The sequence below is a fragment of the Gorilla gorilla genome, chromosome 11, assembly GCF_029281585.2.
Source record: "Gorilla gorilla gorilla isolate KB3781 chromosome 11, NHGRI_mGorGor1-v2.1_pri, whole genome shotgun sequence".
Classification (NCBI taxonomy): domain Eukaryota; kingdom Metazoa; phylum Chordata; class Mammalia; order Primates; family Hominidae; genus Gorilla; species Gorilla gorilla.
Window position 1 is genome coordinate 83,950,574 of NC_073235.2, and position 22,695 is coordinate 83,973,268.

Consider the following 22,695-nt stretch of genomic DNA (forward strand, 5'->3'; position numbering starts at 1 on the left):
CACTCTTAACAGGATTTATTTTTATATTTGAGCAATTAACTGCAAGTTGTAAAAATTCATGTTTTGATGAAACAGAAATGAGTGGAGTTTTAAAAAATGTTACTCCTAAAAACTTTTCTAATTCTTTCCCTAATTACAGGCATATATATTCAGCATTGATGAAAAAGAACTAAATATCTTACATGAAATGAAAGGTAAAAAGGTAATATGTCTCTACCGTTAGTATCTCTGTGGGCTTTTGTGAGTAACCCTGTTTTTTTCTCAATGAGTGGATCTGGTTTGTTTTGGGACAGCTTGGATCGTACTTTGGAGCTTCTGTCTGTGCTGTAGACCTCAATGCAGATGGCTTCTCAGATCTGCTCGTGGGAGCACCCATGCAGAGCACCATCAGAGAGGAAGGAAGAGTGTTTGTGTACATCAACTCTGGCTCGGTATGTCCAAGTGCCCCAACTGGAAGCCATTTATGGAATTATGATCAAAATTCAAATTGGTCTTATTCCAGACATCTGAGATTGTTTTCAGGTTTCTTTTATTGACAAAAGTTAAAATTCTAATACTGTACTGATGCTCTAAAAATGAAATGGAATATGATGATGAATGGGAAAGTTTCCCATTTTGATATTCCAGAACAATCTATGAAATAGATTGTTAGGGATTTTCTCTGTTCACAGCTTGTATGTGTTCACTCTGGTAGCTGAAATTTCTTTCAGTTTTATGTTGATACTAATCTAGTTTGAAAGAATAATTTTCATACCTCATTCAAAATGTAGATTTCTTAATAGTTCTAGTTAAGGTCCTTATATAAATTATAAAATATTACTAGGACTAGAAGATGAAGAATTAAGTATTTTCAATTTCTTAATTTGAAAACAATTAGAAACAAGATGTGTTTTGTTAAAACATTAATTTTCATAATTCATATATATTATGCTCTTGATAAGAATATAAAATTGGCACCGTTTATTCCACAGTGGATATATTAATTGCATAAATAGGTAATTACTGACTATGATTCAATTTTAAATTATTAGTGATAATTTGTGGTAGAAACTGACCACTTGATAATTCAAAGACTTCTGGCCTTATCTTGCCAGCCTAGATTCTTGACGTTAAGTCAAAACAAAAAATTGATGGAGTCTTAATGAGATCTTCTTGGCCCGTTCTTTGATTTGAAAACAAGAGTGGGCTTGTGAGAAGACCAGTTCATTTCTAATGGCATAGCATTTTTCAGTCAGGATTCAACAAAGTGGACTCTGTTTCAAGAAAGTATTTGTAACTATGTTCAGTCAATGGTTTCAGAGCATTTAGCAAGTTCTTATATTAAGCATCAGACTAAACTCTACAATTTAAGAAAGAAAACATCTAGTCTTATAAATGGAAGATTCTCTAAGTTTAAAATATAGAGCAGGGAAGTTATTTATGCTTTGGTATTTCCTACACTGTATTTAACCTACATTTAATAGTAAAAGCAAATTATCTACACAGTGATCATTAAATCTCATAATAGTAATATCAGATAATTTTCTTCCATTTCTATCTCCAAAAATAGTGGTCTTTGTACTTGCTACATACTCGTGCTGCAAATTTCTCTTATTTTCCTCTTTATGACTAAACATCCACATGTATACCTAAAGTAAACAATATAGAATCATTTTCCCCCATTGAAATCTTAATCTCATTAAGAAAAAACAGATAAACCCTTCTACCCACTTGGCTACCCTCCCGTTCTTCCCTCATGTCTACCCTGAGGCACTACTGTTATGAAACACTTGGATTAAATTAATAATCGATTCCAGCTTTTAAATCCTCTGATGTAGATTAGTCTTCCTTTGTTCCATCTAACCTCTCATTTCTCAACTCTCTGAAATGGCACTAACCACTAAGTGGCATTTATTTACATTGATTTGATTTGGTATTGTCTGTTCTTCTACTGTAGTATAGATGCCTTGTGGAGAGAGATTGTCTGTCTTGTTTACCGTGGTTTCATCAGGGCTTGGAAGAGTCCTAGACAAGTAGGTGAAATTGTTTTTGAATGAACTCAAGAAAGAATGATACTTGAGTGACTGGCTTCTACCTACTTGTACTAAAATAGCTCTCAGGGGTTCCTAGCGAACTCTCAGTCACCACTGTCTGTGACTAGGGAATACTTGAAGAAGAGTGATCACCTCTTCCTATTGAAACTCTCCTTCCAGAACTTCAGAGCCATTGCATTGTCTTAAGTCTATACCTTGTCTGTTCTCCCTGGAGCCTTTTCACCCTTCCACTCCTTAATTTAGACATTTGCCCAGGAGCCAAGCTGTTTTATCCCTGACTCCTTTGAATCAATCATTCACTGCTTCAGTGTCAGTGATTATATTTATAAAGATGATTCCCAGTCATCTTAGTTCATTTAAAATAAAATAAATGACATTTAGTGAGTATCTGAAATGTAACCAGGACTATAAAAAGAGCTAATAATCTTAGAGCTGACCCCGGGACTTCAGGATCTTTGTGAAGACACCAATGGGAGTAAACAATTGACTACAACATGGTACATGGCACATTATAAATACATACATAGTGGAAGAAGTGATTCCCTTTGGGTCAAGAAGCTTTTACAGAGGAAGTAGTGTTTGAGAAAGACAAAAATCAGAATTTTTCTATTGGAAAATTCACAAGTGAAGACACTTGACAAAGAGCGTGTGTATGCTTAAGAGGTGCCAAGTAAATTTGAGAAGAATAAAGGACATGGCCTTTTTTTCTTTTTAATACAAAAGACTGACATGATCAAAGTTTGAGAAGAGAACTGGTAGCTGTTATTGCAACAGCTAATTATTACATTATTGAATGTCTTATTGTAGTAACTCATCTTCCTCCTTCCTAGTTATCAGTTGACTAATCTATGCTCCACTGCTGCTGGTTCCAAAGGCCACCTTCAATCATGTCACTCCTCAACTCAGAAACCTTCAGTGTTTAGTATTATTCCCTAAATTAAGAGTAAATTTTCCTCGACAATCAAGACGCTACACTATAAGACTGCAATCTGACATTTTTGTCTCATTCATTATACATACCATTCATTAGAGCCAAATTCTTTGGAATTTGTTTTGCTGCTAGTTTTCTCTGTATATCAAAATTATGCTTATCCTTCAATAGCCTTCTGGCATGCCATTTCCTTTATGAAATCTCTTCTGTTATAATTAGATTTTTTTTTTTTTGCATCTCGATATTGTAAAGCAGTTTCTACTTCTCAGTCATTTATATGCTTGTGCTAAGCCTTCCCTATAACTGTGGGCTTATTGAAGAAAGGGAATGTGTTTTGTGCACACACTGCCTTGCCCCTTTTCACCTTTTCGCTCTTTGCACAGTGTGTTGTCTTTAGTAGAGGCTCAATAAATATTTGCTAAATTGAATTATCAAAATGATTTATTGGATTTTCAAAGCTAGAGATCATGAGTTTGACAATTTTTTATGTCCTCTGAGGTCTAATCATACTATTATGTGTTGACAGACTCAATAAATATTTATTGAATTGAACTGAGATGTGTGTACTAAAGCTCAGTCTGTAGTTTGTCCAACTTGTTTGACACATTAGAAAAAATCCATATCCAATTACAACAGTAAATCGTGTAAAGTTGTCAGGGAGTGTTATAATGACACGTTTTCTCTCCCTTTCTATCTAGGGAGCAGTAATGAATGCAATGGAAACAAACCTCGTTGGAAGTGACAAATATGCTGCAAGATTTGGGGAATCTATAGTTAATCTTGGCGACATTGACAATGATGGCTTTGAAGGTAATTAAAATTATCAAATTGGTGCTTGATTTCTGCTTTTAAAATGGTTTATGGAAGAAAATATGAATAAAATTTTGTATTGTTTACCTTCCTATAGAAGATGGAGCCAGAATGGCATGCTAAGTTTTTTCTTTTCTTTAGTGTTATATATGACTTCTCCTCAATTGTCACCCATTGATCTTTACCACTGTTAATAATGGATGATATTCAAAATACCTTATTTCAGTGATTCTAAGGCACCATTGATTAGAAACTGCATTATTATTTATGTGTCCCTAAAAGCTACCTATTAAGCTGTTACACCCGCCATTTTTCTGTTAAGGAAGATCCTGATTTCAGAAATAATAAAATATGGGCAGGAAATGTGTTATCGTAGACTCATTGGACCACGGTATTTAACTATCAGTACAATAAAGACACTGACCAAACCCAACAGAGGCTGGCTGCAGAGCTGGAGCAGGGTTCTGGAAGCCCCTACTCTGCCAGGCATTCCCTATAGCTATGTTGTGGGAGGATCTGGGGAATTCGAGAAGAGATTCTGAGCAGGCCACTGGGAGGCCTGGGGACAGTGGCTGTTTACCCACTGATATTGAAGTTTTTTACTAATTGAATAGATGGTAGTGTGGTAACTGTGCATATCGCCACAGATGTCAGTCCTGTTGTTGAAATCCCTGCATCTACTAGCATTCCCTGTTAAAAATTTGCTTTTATCAATCTAGTTCTAAGTGGTAAGTAACTGAGTCTGTTAAAACTGTGCATAAAATGATGAATAGGTTTAAGAGGAGAGTGTGCAATTTCATGGAGTTCAGCACATAAGTATTTGATACTTATTTTTAGGGTTCATAATTGTCTTCTTGATAAGGCCATTGGCAATTAGTATACGGTAATTTTAGGCTAAAGCTTTCTCAGAGATTAAAGTGCTGGGGTACTATAAATTCTCATCTCCTTAATGTCTTCTTGTACCTAGATACCACAATCTACTTTAAATATATAAAATGCATTATTCTACATAAAAAGTCAGTTATTGAATACATGCTTCCAGTGAACCTTCTTAAACGTAAAATAGTGTAACTTGTTATACAAGTATTACTGTTCTGGATTTTTTGTTTACTATTTTAAAACTGAAAGAAAAAATATGTGTATATACTTTTAGTTATTATGATTACACATAATTTTTTAAAAAAACATGAATGAATGGGAGCCTCTCTGTACCCCACCCATCACTAGCTTCCCCTTCTTCCCTTACCCCCCCAGGACCCCAGGTTGGGCACTGGCTCATTTTCATAAATAACCTCATCCCGGACAGGGGTGAGGGAAGGTGTCGTGGCTGTTTTGTTTAATTGGAGCTGTAAGAGGGATCATGTATTTTATGCCGTTCCTAGAAAGGGGGCGGGACACCTGGTTTGCATTCCTGTATTGGCCACTGCTGCTGTCGCTCGTCACATTGAGTTCACATCTCCCGAGAGTTTGTATAAATTCAGGTCAGCGTTGCTCCTATGCAGCCATCCAGTGTCATAGAAAAGCAATTCACTGATAACTGATCTCTCCATTCAGAAGTGTGCAGTTTTAATGTATAGCAAAAAGAAATTGTTATTTATCTTTTTATTACAAGCCTGGTTTGATTAAAAACAAAAAATAAAATTTTATTATGCTTGATGTTACATCTCATAAGTAGCCAGCAATTCTGTGATATTTATTGAACATTTATTTTGGGTCAGCTGTACCATACCAGGTACAGAATATGTGCCATAATAAATGAAAATGAAGAAAATAGTGGCACCCTTTTTTATAGCTCTACCATCAAGTAGAAAATAAAATTAATACTTGAAAACATAAGCCTTACTTTTAGTAAAAACTAAAAGGCAGAAATGAAATCCACAAGCAGACAGCCTGGCCCCACACCCTGGGCCTGGTAGTTATAGATCGACCCCAACCTAATCGGTTATGTTATCTATAGATGACAGACATTGTATAGAAAAGCACTGTGGTCTGAGAGATTGTTTCTGTTGTTTTACATTTGCTGAGGAGAGCTTTACTTCCCAGTATGTGGTCAATTTTGGAATAGGTGTGGTGTGGTGCTGAAAAAAATGTATATTCTGTTGATTTGGGGTGGAGAGTTCTGTAGATGTCTATTAGGTCCGCTTGGTGCAGAGCTGAGTTCAATTCCTGGGTATCCTTGTTGACTTTCTGTCTCGTTGATCTGTCTAATGTTGACAGTGGGGTGTTAAAGTCTCCCATTATTAATGTGTGGGAGTCTAAGTCTCTTTGTAGGTCACTCAGGACTTGCTTTATGAATCTTGGTGCTCCTGTATTGGGTGCATATATATTTAGGATAGTTAGCTCTTCTTGTTGAATTGATCCCTTTACCATTATGTAATGGCCTTCTTTGTCTCTTTTGATGTTTGTTGGTTTAAAGTCTGTTTTATCAGAGACTAGGATTGCAACCCCTGCCTTTTTTTGTTTTCCATTGGCTTGGTAGATCTTCCTCCATCCTTTTATTTTGAGCCTATGTGTGTCTCTGCATGTGAGATGGGTTTCCTGAATACAGCACACTGATGGGTCTTGACTCTTTATCCAATTTGCCAGTCTGTGTCTTTTAATTGGAGCATTTAGTCCATTTACATTTAAAGTTAATATTGTTATGTGTGAATTTGATCCTGTCATTATGATGTTAGCTGGTTATTTTGCTCATTAGTTGATGCAGTTTCTTCCTAGTCTCGATGGTCTTTACATTTTGGCATGATTTTGTAGCGGCTGGTACCAGTTGTTCCTTTCCATGTTTAGTGCTTCCTTCAGGAGCTCTTGTAAGGCAAGCCTGGTGGTGACAAAATCTCTCAGCATTTGCTTGTCTGTAAAGGATTTTATTTCTCCTTCACTTATGAAGCTTAGTTTGGCTGGATATGAAATTCTGGGTTGAAAATTCTTTTAAGAATGTTGAATATTGGCCCCCACTCTCTTCTGGCTTGTAGGGTTTCTGCTGAGAGATCCACTGTTAGTCTGATGGGCTTCCCTTTGAGGGTAACCCGACCTTTCTCTCTGGCTGCCCTTAACATTTTTTCCTTCATTTCAACTGTAGTGAATCTGACAATTATGTGTCTTGGAGTTGCTCTTCTTGAGGAGTATCTTTGTGGCGTTCTCTGTATTTCCTGAATCTGAACGTTGGTCTGCCTTGCTAGATTGGGGAAGTTCTCCTAGATAATATCCTGCAGAGCATTTTCCAAGTGGGTTCCATTCTCCCCTTCACTTTCAGGTACACCAATCAGACGTAGATTTGGTCTTTTCACATAGTCCCATATTTCTTGGAGGCTTTGCTCATTTCTTTTTATTCTTTTTTCTCTAAACTTCCCTTCTCGCTTCATTTCATTCATTTCATCATCCATTGCTGATACCCTTTCTTCCAGTTGATCGCATCGGCTCCTGAGGCTTCTGCATTCTTCACGTAGTTCTCGAGCCTTGGTTTTCAGCTCCATCAGCTCCTTTAAGCATTTCTCTGTATTGGTCATTCTAGTTATACATTCTTCTAAATTTTTTTCAAAGTTTTCAACTTCTTTGCCTTTGGTTTGAATGTCCTCCCGTAGCTCAGAGTAATTTGATTGTCTGAAGCCTTCTTCTCTCAGCTCATCAAAGTCATTCTCCATCCAGCTTTGTTCCATTGCTGGTGAGGAAGTACGTTCCTTTGGAGGAGGAGAGGCACTCTGCTTTTTAGAGTTTCCAGTTTTTCTGTTCTGTTTTTCCCCCATCTTTGTGGTTTTATCTACTTTTGGTCTTTGATGATGGTGATATACAGATGGGTTTTTGGTGTGGATGTCCTTTCTGTTTGTTAGTTTTCCTTCTAACAGAGGGGACCCTCAGCTGCAGGTCTGTTGGAGTACCCTGCAGTGTGAGGTGTCAGTGTGCCCCTGCTGGGGGGTGCCTCCCAGTTAGGCTGCTCGGGGGTCAGGGGTCAGGGACCCACTTGAGGAGGCAGTCTGCCCATTCTCAGATCTCCAGCTGCATGCTGGGAGAACCACTGCTCTCTTCAAAGCTGTCAGACAGGGACATTTAAGTCTGCAGAGGTTACTGCTGTCTTTTTGTTTGTCTGTGCCCTGCCCCCAGAGGTGGAGCCTACGGAGGCAGGCAGGCCTCCTTGAGCTGTGGTGGGCTCCACCCAGTTCGAGCTTCCCGGCTGCTTTGTTTACCTAATCAAGCCTGGGCAATGGCGGGCGCCCCTCCCCCAGCCTTGCTGCCGCCTTGCAGTTTGATCTCAGACTGCTGTGCTAGCAATCAGTGAGACTCCGTGGGCGTAGGACCCTCTGAGCCAGGTGCGGGATATAATCTCGTGGTGCGCCATTTTTTAAGCCCGTCGGAAAAGCGCAGTATTCGGGTGGGAGTGACTGGATTTTCCAGGTGCCGTCTGTCACCCCTTTCTTTGACTCAGAAAGGGAACTCCCTGACCCCTTGCGCTTCCCAAGTGAGGCAATGCCTCGCCCTGCTTTGGCTCGTGCACAGTGCACGCACCCACTGACTTGCGCCCACTGTCTGGCACTCCCTAGTGAGATGAACCCGGTACCTCAGATGGAAATGCAGAAATCACCCGTCTTCTGCGTAGCTCACGCTGGGAGCTGTAGACTGGAGCTGTTCCTATTCAGCCGTCTTGGCTCCTCCTGCAAGTGATTTTTAAAAATATTACTGCATATTTTTGTGCTATTTATAATGTCATTTATAATTCACCACATATTTACATTTAGTGGCTACATTAACACTTCAGTGACTGTTTATAATGCCGTATATCTTTTTCTACTTGGTCCAGTTCTTTTTTTATTTTATTTTTTTTTTCAGATGGAGTCTTGCTGTGTCACCCAGGCCAGAGTGCAGTGGCATGATCTGGGCTCACTGCAAGCTCTGACTCCCGGGTTCACGCCATTCTCCTGCCTCAGCCTCCCGAGTACCTGGGACTACAGGCACCTGCCACCACCCCAGCTAATTTTTTTGTGTTTTTAGTAGAGACAGGGTTTCACTGTGTTAACCAGGATGGTCTCTATCTCCTGACCTTGTGATCCACCCGCCTTGGCCTCCAAAAGTGCTGGGATTACAGGCATGAGCCACTGCACCCAGCCCTCCAGTTCTAATTTTATCTTCTATTTTGCCCATGAGTAGGCGTTTTCTATATTTTAGATATTAGCAAGACCATTGCTGATGTGGAAACAGGGCCAGTGTGTCCTAGTTCTTGGCTGAGGTCTTTTATTCCATTCCACCATGTCTGCCTGCATGAGGCAGCAGGAATTTACAAGTTATTTTTCTTTATGTGTTTCTTTATTACTTTGCCCCATCTTCTCTTATTTTATTTCTCTGGGGTGGATGGGTAAAGATACTTTGTGTTCATGGCAAGAAGTGTAGGATTATGAAGAAAGAGACTCCAATATTGGATGCAAATCACACTTAATGTCTTTTTATTATGCAAATTTTTGTGGTACTTTGCATAGCAAACCTAAGTTATCTTGGCATTTGTCATATCACTTTTCAATTGTTCTCAAATGGAAAAAAAAATCAGACTCTATTTCCTGTGTCCTTAGAAAAGCAACACAAGCCATTTTCTAAAAAGATGACCAATTGATTTGGCAAAAATTTACCGTAAAACTCATCAAAAGCATGAAAAAATTGGTCAGACAGACTAATATACCTGACATGACCAACAGCAGATCACATTTTTTATTTCATATGTAAAATAGACTTGACAAGACCACTATTTGTCGGTTTAGTTTCTTTTTTCACCTTGAGCCTTATTATCTGACTTTTAGACTGTATGTTTGAATATTTTTAGAGCAGAACCATAACAAGTTCTACAATTGTAAATTACAAGCAGTACTATTATTTTGTGTGCACCTGAAATATTGATATATCGTCAAATCATTAAGTGAGCACTTCTGTTTTATTTGTTTATAGGGTACAAGTGAAATTTTGTTACATGCATCGATTACATAGCGATCAAGTCAGAGCTTGTGGGTATCCATCATCCAAATAACATACATTTTTACCCATTAAGTAATTTCTCATCATCCACCCCCCACAACCTCTTTCCCTTCTGAGTCTTCATTGTCTATCAAAATGTAGCAGGACGAGCCACAGACAAAACTCTTCAGACGCCGAGTTAAAGAAGGAAGGGATTTATTTGGTGGGGGGCATCGGCAAGACTCCTGTCTCAAGAGCCGAGCTCCCCAAGTGAGCAATTCTGTCCCTTTTAAGGGCTCACAACTCTAAGGGGGTGCGCGTGAGGGGGTCGTGATTGATTGAGCAAGCAGGAGATACGTGACTGGGGGCTGCATGCACCGGTAATTAGATCGGAACAAAACAGGATAGGGATTTTCACAGTGCTTTTCTATACAATGTCTGTCATCTATAGATAACATAACCGATTAGGTCGGGGTCGATCTATAACTACCAGGCCCAGGGTGTGGGGCCAGGCTGTCTGCTTGTGGATTTCATTTCTGCCTTTTAGTTTTTACTTTTTCTTTCTTCGGAGGCAGAAATTGGGCATAAGTCAATATGAGGGGTGGTCTCCTCCTTTAATTCTGCTTTATACATCCACGTGAACACATTTTTAAAGCACCGATTTATGAGTAAGAGCATGTGTTATTTTACTTTCTGTGCCTGGCTGGTTTCATTTAAGATAATGACATCCCCCACCAGTTCCCTCCCTGTTGCTGCAGAATACATGATTTCATTTTTTTTTTTTTTATGGCTGAATAGTATTCGTGTGTGTGTGTGTGAGTCTGTGTGTGTATGTGTGTGTGTGAGAGAGAGAGAGAGAACCTCTTTGACACAGAACAGGAATTGGTATTAGGAAGGGAAATTTGGGGGTATGACCTCTGTTGTTAATGAGTTTATAGAGCATGTGAATAGCACAGGATCTGGAACCAGGCTGCAGGGTTTAAATCCCAGGTCCACAACATCCTGGCTCTGTCACCTTGAGCAGGTTATACCTTGTGCCTCAGTTTCCTCATCTGTAAAGTTAGAGTCAGAGTATTTATTTAATATGGTGGTTGTGAGAGTTACTTGGGTGAATCTGCACAAAGTCCATATCACAGTGCCTACATTGTAAACATAGTATAAGTGTTGGCTGACATACTAATAATTTTGATTTATACTAAAAGAATGAAATAAAATGTTCAGATAAGAAGTAAAAGCAATCATTAAATACCTATGTTCTGTATATTGTGTCCCAAATTAAGTTGCATAGTCTTGGAAAACATTTATTGTATATATTTCAAAACATATCTTTCTTATTTGAATAATGATAGCTAGAACTTTATTATACAACAGATCCAAGCGTAATCCAGGAAGAGTCTGAATCTATATATGTGATAGCCAGAGATTGAATACACCCAAGTGTCCTCTGTATGGAAAAAAATTTATCTGGGCCTTTTTAATATTTTGGCTGAAAAGGCTCATCTGTATTTTTCCTAAATATTTGCCTTAATCTAGATCACTCTTGTTAATAACAGGTACTGTAAGAATTACATCAACCACTTCACTACCAAGGCTTGTTATTTTTTTCATGTGTTATGAAGAATCAATATACAGCAAATTCTAGAGATTTAACCACAGTGGTGGAAGTATAAACCCAGCCCTGATTAAATAAATTGCTGTCTTCCCTTCAATGGCTATAAAATACTTTTCCCCACTCCTTCTTCTCACATCCCTCTTCTCCTCCTCCTCCTCTTTCTCTTCCTTACCATTCCTGCTCCTCTGTTCCTGTATGTATATATTCTGCACAAATCTGACTCCAGTTATTCCAAACCAATTGCCATTCTTCACATGTGCCATGCTGCCTATTGCTTCCCTGCCCTTGCACAGGCTTTTCCCTGCCTCTAAATTGCATTTCCCCTTTTCTTCACCTGTCTATGACCTATGGATACTTTAATCTCATCTTGGGCATCATCTTCTATGAGAAGCCTTTTCTAATTTCCACCACTTCCTCCTCATATGCTGTGTTATTAGTCTATTCTTACTTGCCTTTCCTCCCTACTAGACAATGAGTTTCCTATTGTGATACTGCCCTGTTTTGCCAGCTCCTGGCAATTGCCTGGAATATAGTAGGTGCTCACTAGCTGTCCGATGAATGAATAAATGAGTGGGCATATTTGTATATGAAAGTTTGAAAAACTTTGTACAAGTCAAAAGAGGCTAGCCTTAGTATGTCTAAACAAAGTAAATATAGGTGTCTACTGTTTCTTTTTAACTGAAAATAGAAAAGCTTTTGCATTTTTAAAATTTTACATTGTTTAGCATGGAGTTATATATCAAAGATATTTTTATCCTCATTGAAATAGTAGCCAAAAATTACCACTATAGTTGATAAAATGGTTTTCAATTTGATGGTAATAAGTAATATCATGAAGACAAACTACTTTAGGTTTCTATTAAATAAACCATTGCATATAAGTAAATATATGCATAAATAGACAATACTTGGTAAAATAATGAAATGCTCTTGCAACTGTAGAATATTATTTTTCTCCTTTGTGCTATATATTTATAGCACTTAAGCAACCATGTCATTTACTCAGGTTTTCTTATATTAGTTGATCAGATCTTTTTTCCCTTGGTATCATAGTCTGACATAATTATCAATAATACAGAAAGGTGATATAATCATTATTTTACAGAATAAATCCTTTTTCTGAAATCCTGTGTGTCTGTGTGTGCAGATATCTCTAACAGATACCTTAATCATTTTCATTGGAATAGGAATTAATTTAAAAGTCATTTTGCAAATAAGGTAAGTCTAGACTCCCAAAATAAAAATTCTTATGATCAAATATTCATAGATTATGAGGTTATTACATGCGAGGCACTGCTCTAAGCACTTTACATAGGTTATATCCTTTTATGCTGAGAGTGGTTTTTATTATGATCCCATTATATAGGTGAGGGAGTTGAAACACAGATTAAGAGATGGGCCCAGCCTAGTGTGGCAGTGCCCAGTGGCAGAGCTTGGATCAGACCCCAGTGGTCTGGCTGTAGAGCCCGCGCTCTAATCATTTTGTTACACTGCCTCTCAGATGCTTCCACTCTGCTTTCTTCCATGTGCAAACTATTGTGTGCAATCCTGTATATGATGATGATAGTATTTTATTTTTTTCTGTCTGAGAAGACTGTTATTTTTCATAAAAGAGAGTTTTCTTATGTGATATGAATTAAGGTTCATAAGGTTAGTTTTCGAAGTTGCATTCTTTGTATCAAGAATTTATTTTTCCATTGTTTAAATTATTGGATAGATGTTGCTATCGGAGCTCCACAAGAAGATGACTTGCAAGGTGCTATTTATATTTACAATGGCCGTGCAGATGGGATCTCGTCAACCTTCTCACAGGTAAGGTACTATTCTATTTCCAAAAGAAGCATTGGTTATAATGCATATCCTTAAAACTTCCAGGGTTTATGTGGACTTATTTTTCTTAATTTCCTCTTTCAAATACTTAACACTTTATTTCACCGTTTACTTATAGTGGCAAATGATCTTATTTTAAGGGATTAATAACTCTTCAAACTCCCTTTCTCCATAAATAAGAGTTGTAGTTCATTTCCACCCTAGCTTGTCTATAGCCCATTAAAGATTTCTCTTTGTATTTCATTAAATTGTATTCTGAGGTAATATCCATATGATTCTAAAATATGCCCATTTGGATTTTATTAACTGTGTCTTGGCCTTGTGGCTAGAGCCCCATATTTTGTGAAGATTGCACAGGGAGATCAAACACACATATGATTCTCTGGGTTTTTTTCACTGTTGAGTAGTAAGATGATAGCACTTTAATAATGTATCAGGATCTTACTCTGACTTCACTTTTGTATGTTGAAAAATCATGGCATTTCAGTGCCTAGAAAAAAAATGACATTCATATGCAGAGAAGAAAAGTTTTTCCTTTGATATTTGCATGGAAATATTAGCTGGCACAGTTATTTTTGATTGGGCAAAAATGAGCAAGTGGTTCTCTGTAATTGACATAAAAGAAATGTATTTGTCTAGTAAAAAAATACTAATTTTCTTAGTACGAATATCAGCTTAATGTTTATAAAACTGTATGTGAACATGAAATTAGATATGTGGAATAGAAAGTACATATCTGGCTAGGGTTGTTCTTGTTGAAAAGTCAGCTTTTATCAAAATCCTCAATCATAGGCTCCACTAAGTGATTATAGGCATCTTGTTTTACAAATTCTTATTTAGTTATTCATGTTGGGCAAGGAAGTAAATAGAGAGCCTGAAGAGACCTAAGGAGGCCAGACATGGTGGTACACACCTGTAATCTCAGCTACTCAGGAGGCTGAGCTGGGAAGACTGCTTGAACCCAGGAGTTCAAGGCCAGCCCAGGTGCCATAGTGAGACCCCCACTCTAAAAAGACTTGAGAGGGAGTCAGGACTATTTCAGAAAATCTGTACAGCATGATTTTCCCTTTGCTCGCAAAGTAAATTTTTTTAGTCACAAATGTCACCTGTTCATTTCAAGCTGGAAAAATTTTGTCACCCTTGGAAGTATTTGATTTAACTAAAATGCAGCTTTGTTAGTAGATGTGCCAAGGCATGCCTGGGAAAGCTCATTATTTAGCTAAATCATTGCTTCTCTGGTATATTAGTATTCAAAAACTACTTCCCACTCAACTTTCCTATTTTTCAGAGAATTGAAGGACTTCAGATCAGCAAATCGTTAAGTATGTTTGGACAGTCTATATCAGGACAAATTGATGCAGATAATAATGGCTATGTAGGTGAGTAATTAGTTTATCATAATTTATAAATTGGAATAAGCTCTATCATAGAAACTGCTTTATAGTGAAGTACATAAAACTGGTATGAAAGACTTCATCTTACTGATAATTTTTTTTCTTCGTTTTTAAAGTTCTCCTTAATTCATTCCTAAAATGATCAAGTAATTCCTCAGCTTAACAGTGCTAATTACACAATGTTATAGTCTGTGTTTTTGAAAACATGAAAGCACTCATGAAAATCAAATATATGAGGAAAAGAAAGAAAATTTTTATTTAGAAAAATTTGAGTGAATGTTTCTAGTCCAAAAATTGAATTTTGTTTTAGTAAACTTGTTTTTGTCATAAAGTTTATGATACATCATAGTGGGATGAATGCTGTACATGAATAGATTCAGAGAAAAGTGGAAAGAATCGTAAGATGTTAGCATATATTCTCTAATTTTCTATAAATAGTGTTTTAGGTAGTCAAAGGTGATACGTAGTTAAGTATTTATGGCTGAAAAATAATTCTCTTTGACTAATGATGATCATTAATCTGTGTTGTTTTTTATCCTCCAGATGTAGCAGTTGGTGCTTTTCGGTCTGATTCTGCTGTCTTGCTAAGGTAAGACTGATATATTTCACTGCTTAATTGCAATTTGGTTTAATTGTAAAATGAAGGGAGGCGGTGTTTAAAATCAGCAGTGGTAGTGACCTCATGATACTCTTTTGGTATTCTGAAGCTTAATTATTGAATTTTAGGGTATTTTTTTCACCTTACAGAGATATAATTAAATCATCAAAGTCAATATTTTTAGACATTTAAATAAAAAGTTATTTTGCCCTGTGCACAGAAATGTAATTAGTATGTACACACATAATAAGACTCATGAAATTACTTGGTGAATGTAAACTGAAAAAACAAACGCATTTCTCTTCTTAAGGAAAAATAATTCTGCAATTAACATTGCTACTTTTATTTCCTTCTCAGGACAAGACCTGTAGTAATTGTTGACGCTTCTTTAAGCCACCCTGAGTCAGTAAATAGAACGAAATTTGACTGTGTTGAAAATGGATGGCCTTCTGTGTGCATGGATCTAACACTTTGTTTCTCATATAAGGGCAAGGAAGTTCCAGGTTACATTGGTGGGTATGCCCTACAATATTAATGCTTGATGGGGTGCGGTTCATTCATTAATCCCACAATCCTGCTTGGGGCCCTCACCGGTTTTCACCACGGAGATCTTCTTTAGAGCAGGGGAGAGAAGCTACCTGATGCATGCTTTTCCTCTCCATCTTCCAGATTCTTGCGTTGTTCTAACCAATGAGTTGGGCACATTAGAAGGCTGTAGTTGTTTAGAGATTATGAGAAGCAAAGGACATAGTATCACTTGCTATATTAGTTTAAGGTAAACCAACTGAGCTTAACCTGTGAAATCTCTTTCTTCTTGACATTGGATAAAATTGACATTTTATCCAATGTCAATAATTGGGAAAGCCAGGCATGGTAGCTCATGTCTATAATCCCAGCACTTGAGGAGGCTGAGGCTTGAGCCCAGGAGGTCCAGGCTACAGCAAGCTGTCATCACACCACTGCATTCCAGCCCGGGCAATGGAATGAGACCCTGTCTCAAAAAAATAATAACCACAAAAATAAATATTAAAAAAATTGAAGAAGCTAGACTTGATTCTGATTTCTATAAATAATACGCTTGTTAATAATTTACTGCGACTACAAGCTCCTAAGAACCATTACCTATTTCCCTGTGTATAGACAACTCTCAATTATCTGCTCTGGAGAAAGTATCATTGATATAGCTCATCCAAAATTGTGGTGGGGAATCCCAAATCATGTATATATGACTTTATAAGTATTTTTGCTAGCAGATTAATGTTCCTAATTATGTTTTATTTAGGCTAATATAAGAATAACTACTAGTGAAATGAGCCTGTGGTAGGAGAAGAACATATCTGGGCATATCATTTAGAGATTAATAATTCACAACGTTTATGATCCCCTATTAGGACCTGTCAAGAGTTTATTGTATTCATGACCCTGCAGGCTGCTGTTATCTAAACATCATGAAGGGCCCACATACTTATTAAATAATGCCATGGATATGTAATAGAGGTCTTAGTATGCATTAGGTACACAATGAGCCTGTACCTGAAAGGTACACAATGAGCCTGGTATCTCTGCTTTAGATCAGACTCATTTTTAATAGTGTCCTGGAAAAGTCATGGCCAGAGCTACAGTAATAAGAGGGTGGGCAAGCCTTCATCTAGTTATTGATTGGAAAATGGCAATTTGAGAGCCTGACCACAGAGTAAATTACACATTAACACAGACAAGCTGAAGGATAATCTGAAAGACACACATTGAGTAGATGAGGCTCTTTCCTTTTACATAAAACCAGTGTTTCATCTACTAACAATTCCATTGTGACCAGATATTTTTAAAAATAGTTGAAGACAAACATATGAAACACATAAATAATCATCACATTATTGGAGAAACCTTATAATTACCATAAAATGACTCCCAGGAGAAATAATTCACATGGCAAGCATGTTTAATAAAACCAGGACATTTTAACTCTTACTAATAGTGGATTATTTTTCACCTTTTTCATTTACTTTTTTTCTGAACTCAGGGCAATGAACTTGTAGACAGCTATATCCATTGCAGTGCTATTTCTCTGAGGTATTGAATCTCAGTTATTATAATTTTGAAATCCAATTGGCTTGGACTTCATTATTTTCCAACTAAAAAGATGATTGAAGGATTTATTTGAAATGTGTAATGAGTAATATAGATTTTGTGCTTATGTTTCCTTGAAAAAAGTAGGTAAAATTCTTCTAGAAGTGTAAGTTACTCCTAAAATACAAATGAACATGTCAAGAATTACATAAATTCTTTAAACTATCACTTATGAATTATTGCCTCTATGTAGTGAGTGACACCTCAGCAGACTATTAGATTTAGCTTGCATGGCAAAGAACCCATTTAGATTCATGAAATGGTTCTCACTTTCTTGGTGAGATCTGGCTTGGACATTTTTGTTAATTTTTTTCTTTTTTCCTTTTTTTTTTTTTTTCCAAATTTGGAGATCTTCATGAGCAGATGAATATTTACTATTTCAGATTTGAAATAAACCCTACCAAACTGCTAGAATATTTATTGAGAGAATTTTTTAAAAATTGCACAAATTAACACTGGAAGGTCAAACTAGAAACCAATAACACACAGAGGAAGGACAGATAATCAGGGCATAAGACTGGAAAGATCACATTTTTAAGAAAACCATATATATATATAGATTTGACTTAATCATGTGTTCACTTCATGTATAAAAAAAAGCCTTCAAATCAGAAACAAATCTAAAATATAAAAAAGTCATATATAAAATTAGTCATATAACCACATAAGATAGAATTATTCCACGTGACATTTGAGCAAAGTGCTGTGTCTATACTTCCTTAGTCAATGTTCTGAGAAAAAAAGGAACATGAAACATTATGCAAGACTTTTATTAGCAACAATTTTTATATTTTTGAAATTTTTATGTAAAGATTAAATAACTAAAGATTTTAATGTTGTTAATAGAAACCTAGAGGAAAGTTCATAAATCTTTATGAAAGCAATTTTTAAAATTTGTATTTTTAATTGTTCCCTCTTTCATATTTCAGGTTAGTCTTTAAAAAGCTGTTTAATAAAGAGAATTCCAGATATTATTTCCAGAGTCCATATAACTTTAACTATTATCACTTCAAAAATAACAATAGATGTATTTCAGTAATTAGATTAATTGCAATTCTCTATATTTTTGCAGTTTTGTTTTATAACATGAGTTTGGATGTGAACAGAAAGGCAGAGTCTCCACCAAGATTCTATTTTTCTTCTAATGGAACTTCCGACGTGATTACAGGAAGCATACAAGTGTCCAGCAGAGTAGCTAACTGTAGAACACATCAAGCATTTATGCGGGTAATGTAAGCTATTTTTTATTAATGAATATGTGAACTTCAATGTTGTTGATAGAGAGCAACTTATTGTATTGGTATCTTTTTATAAAATATAGATAAAAGCAACTGTTAACCCTCCTGAACTATGACCTGTTGCTCCAGTTAAGGTATGAGACAATCTCAACCCAAGTAATTCAGAGTCCTCTTATTGTATCATCCTTTTTCACATTTATCACATTTGACCTCATCATTTGAAAACACTTGCCTTTTCCTTTCTAAAACTTCATTTCTCCTATCCCTCTTTATCTACTTGCCTAGAAATATACATCTTCAGTAGCTCAACTGAGCCTCAAATCTATTCCGTGGTACGTTTTTTGGGGTGGGTCGGGGGAGGCGGGGAAGTTAGTTTGTTTTTCATACGACTCCAGCGAAGCAGAATCCAACATGACTGCTTTTGGATTATGTCTTTGTTTCCGTGCCAGCTTTGTCAGTGATGTCAGTGGGAACTCACACAGTTGTAGCATGGTGGAGATCATCTGTGGGCCAGGATGATAGCTCTCATGATGGTTTGGGGTATGTCCTGCCAAAGCACAGCCGATTTCATGTTTCTTTTATTAAAACACTCATTTCCAAACAGATCATCGCACCCCTCACATTGGTCAAATTTTATCATATGAAGCTGTGCCAGGTCTTTTTCATTAGGGAACGGTGTACTTCATCAGAAAATCTATTGTCACAAAAAACCAAACTATTCCCAGGAGCCCTTTCTGGGATTTCAAATAGTAGCTTCAGCTGAGGGCTTAATTTTCCCTTAGATACTTATTCCAAGCAAATGCAAGCAAGCATCAAGACTCTAATATGCTATTAAATGCTAAGAGCAATAATCCCCATGCTATTTCCTCATTTCCCTTAACAGTTTTTATTGTTGTACTAGAATAAACCTATTAGATGGTTCAGAGCCAAAAGTATGGAATATTAATGTCACCATCATTTATATGGTAGGAATTAAAGAGGTTCTTTTTTTCATGCTTCATAGATGTCGTTTTACTTACCTTAGTCAATTGTAGAGACAAATATTGAAATCATTTTAAAGGCAATAAAAGGGCCAACATTAGATGTTCACAAAGAAACACATTGTGTTAAATTTGTAAAAGTGATCTGGTTTATTTAGTCCTGTGTTTCTTGGCATCGTTCCTATAAATAAGGGATCATCAAAATTGTACAGCTTTTTCAGAGTAAATTTGTAGCAGAAATGATTAGCAGAGGTAAGTGTTTTGTTGCATGTATATTTGTAGTGTTACCATGGTTTTGATGGTAGCAGGATTCAGCCATTGCCTTTGTACCATATTGCAAATATTAAATGATAGCACTTACTGCTGGCATTGTACATGGCAGGGACTTTTTAAGAAATGCTCGTTTCTTCAGTATCTTTTTCTCTTCCTAAGTTACCTTGCTTGTGTTTGGAACACTTTTAAAACTCGTATATAGAAAGGCAAAAAGTTACTCCAACCCTCTCCTTTGTAACAAACCCACACAGAAGACAAGAACCACAGTTGCAGCTACCCTGAACTTGAGTTCTGTCAAGGAGCTGTAGCTGTTACTTAAGAAGGTATAGGAATGTAATGATTGTACTTTCCCACCTCCACCAGGGTAATAGCCCAAGGCATTAGGAAACATTAACACTCTTAAGTTTCTACAGTCTGAAAGCATAAGACAGCAACCTGAATTCTTCCATCTTCCTAGAAAAGAAGACGCATAGCGGTTGGGATGCCTGGGTTGCTCCTGTGTTCCATAAAAGGCATCTGGTACCATGGTACCAGGAGTGGGAGTGTTAACATATGTATCTATTTTATCTCTGCATTCCTTACAATGAAATGAAGTGACACTTGTTAATTATGTACTGGGGCCCACAACCCCCACTTGTCAGAGGACTCCCTGCCTGTCTGTTGGTTGGACATGCTTTACTTGTGTAGATGTCCCTACTGGCCATTCACTCCATTAATTTGATAGGTATTTATTGAGTACCCGCATTGTGTCAAATTCTGTATATACCAGTGAATAAAACATAAAAACATCACTACCCTCATGGAGCTTATAGTCTACTGGGGTGAGAAAAAATAATATAAAAATATACATTTTATAGTATTTTGGAAGATACAGGTGATAAAGGAAAAAGGAGGGCAGAGTACAGAAATGTGCAGTGCTGCAGAAGGAGTGAAGTGGAGAATTTTAAATAGGATACTCAGAGTAGGCTTCATTCAGAAAGTGACATCTGAGCAAAGACGTGAAGAAAGTGAGGAAGTTACCCATGTAGATATCTAGGGCAGTTGTTCTTAGTTTTAGGGTGTAATAGGAACAACACCTGTAGGGCTTCTGAAAACACAAATTGCTGGCCCCCATCTAGAATCCCTGATTTAGTAGGTCTGCAGTAAGGGCTGAGAATGTGCATTTCTGCAAAGTTCCCAGAGGACCCATACTTTGAGAACAGCTGGTTCAGGAGAAGAGTATTCCAGCGAGAAAAGCTGAGTCAAAAGGCCTCAAGAATGTACCTGGTTATTTTAAAGAACAATGGGGAGGCAAGGATGGCTAGAAATGTAAGCAAAGGGAAGAATGGTGGAATAAGAGATTATATAGAACCTGTGGCTTTTTCTCTGAGAGAAAGGGGGATCTATAACAGCATTTTGGCAGAGAAGTCACATGATCTAACATACGTATACAAAGGAACACTCTAGCTGCTGTGTTGTGAATAGAGTAGGAGATCAAGAGTCGACACATGGAGAAGAGGCTACTGTGGTAACACAGGTGAGAGATGGTTCCAACAAAAGTGGTGGCAGTGGATATGGTAAGAAGTAGTTGAAGTCAATTTGCTGACATCCAATTTACGATTTGCTGAGAGACTGGATGTCTGGCATCTGAGAAAGAGGCTCTGTGATGACTCCAGGGTCTTTAGCCTGAGCCACTAGGAAATGTAGTTTTCATCAATTGAGACAATATTGCAGGAGAACACCTTTTGAGTGGAAAATTCTAGAGTTCAGTCGTGGGCCTGCTTAGCTAGAGAGACCTATTTTAAATGTAAATATCAACTAAGGCTTTGTACATACTCATCTTGAGTTGAGGACAGGCAGAGAACAGGAAAGGTAACTTAATATATCTTTGGCATATAGATGGTATTTAAAGCCGTATTAAGATGGCTGAGATCAGAAGAGGGCCACCATCTGTACTCTGGGCTGCTACAACATGAAGAGGTTGGCAAAAAGAGGCCCACAGAGGAGATAAGAAGGTCCAATCAGTAAGAAAGGAAGAAAATCAACAGTGTGGCATCCTGGAAGTGAAGTGAAAAAAGGGAAAAGCATGATGATGTTTTCTATACTGCAGCTTGATCGAATAAGATGAGGGCTGAAAACTCAACATTGGATTTATAATGCAGAGGCTGTTGGTGGTGGTGACAACAGCATTTCAGACATTAGTGGGGGAACGGGGGGAAGGAAAGGAATCGGAAGCGTTATAGGTTATTCTTTCAAAAAGTTTTGCTCCAAAGGTGACCAAAGAAATGGAGCTGGGGGTCAGTAGCTGAACTGGAGTGAAGAGTTTTCTGGGGTTTTGTCTTTTAAGACAGAAGTATTAGCATGTTTTTATGCTGATAGGCATGCTGCAATAGAGTGAAAAACTTGGGATATATGTGACAGGGGAGAAGAGCTGGAACTAAATTCTTGAAGGCAAAAAGGGAAGGATTAAATGTGCAAGTGAAAGGGTTGGTTCTAGATAGGCATGTGCATGATTCATCTGAGTATGTGCTTGCAGATGCTGGGTAGATGTGGTGATGGGGACTATAGAAGTTCTCGTCTGATTGCTTTAATAATCTCAGTGAACTAAGAAGCAAACTCATCAACTGGAGTAGGGATGGAGGAAGTGGCATTTGGAGTTTGGGAAGATGTGAAATAGTCTTCTAGGAGAATGTGAGAGTAACAAAATACAGGATGGTTGTCAGATGGTGTTTGGGACCACTTGCACTTATTGTCATAAACTGAGTGTAGCCTGTGTGCTTGTGTTTTTTTTCCCAGTCACATTCAATCTTGTAGGAGTAGATGAAGAGTTACAATTAACCAGGGTTGTGGTTTGGTCAAGAGAGTGAAGCAAGCAAGGAGCATGCAGCGGGAGGGAATGTACAAGGGAATGGTTATATTTTTAGTTGTGAAGTTGAAGCAGGCTAAGGAGGGGAGGGGGCAC

The 22,695-nt window shown here is 37.4% G+C and overlaps 1 protein-coding gene across 1 annotated transcript in view; it reads left to right on the forward strand.

Annotated features, from left to right (window-relative positions):
- The window catches only part of ITGA4 (integrin subunit alpha 4), an 82,848-nt gene that overhangs the window by 25,304 nt on the left and 34,849 nt on the right, over positions 1-22,695 (forward strand). The window contains exons 8-15 of the mRNA XM_004032913.5: positions 140-202; positions 294-431; positions 3,663-3,774; positions 13,032-13,126; positions 14,433-14,523; positions 15,082-15,127; positions 15,494-15,648; positions 18,336-18,490. Of these exons, the coding sequence (XP_004032961.3) occupies positions 140-202; positions 294-431; positions 3,663-3,774; positions 13,032-13,126; positions 14,433-14,523; positions 15,082-15,127; positions 15,494-15,648; positions 18,336-18,490 (855 nt within the window). The remainder of the gene's footprint in view (positions 1-139; positions 203-293; positions 432-3,662; positions 3,775-13,031; positions 13,127-14,432; positions 14,524-15,081; positions 15,128-15,493; positions 15,649-18,335; positions 18,491-22,695) is intronic.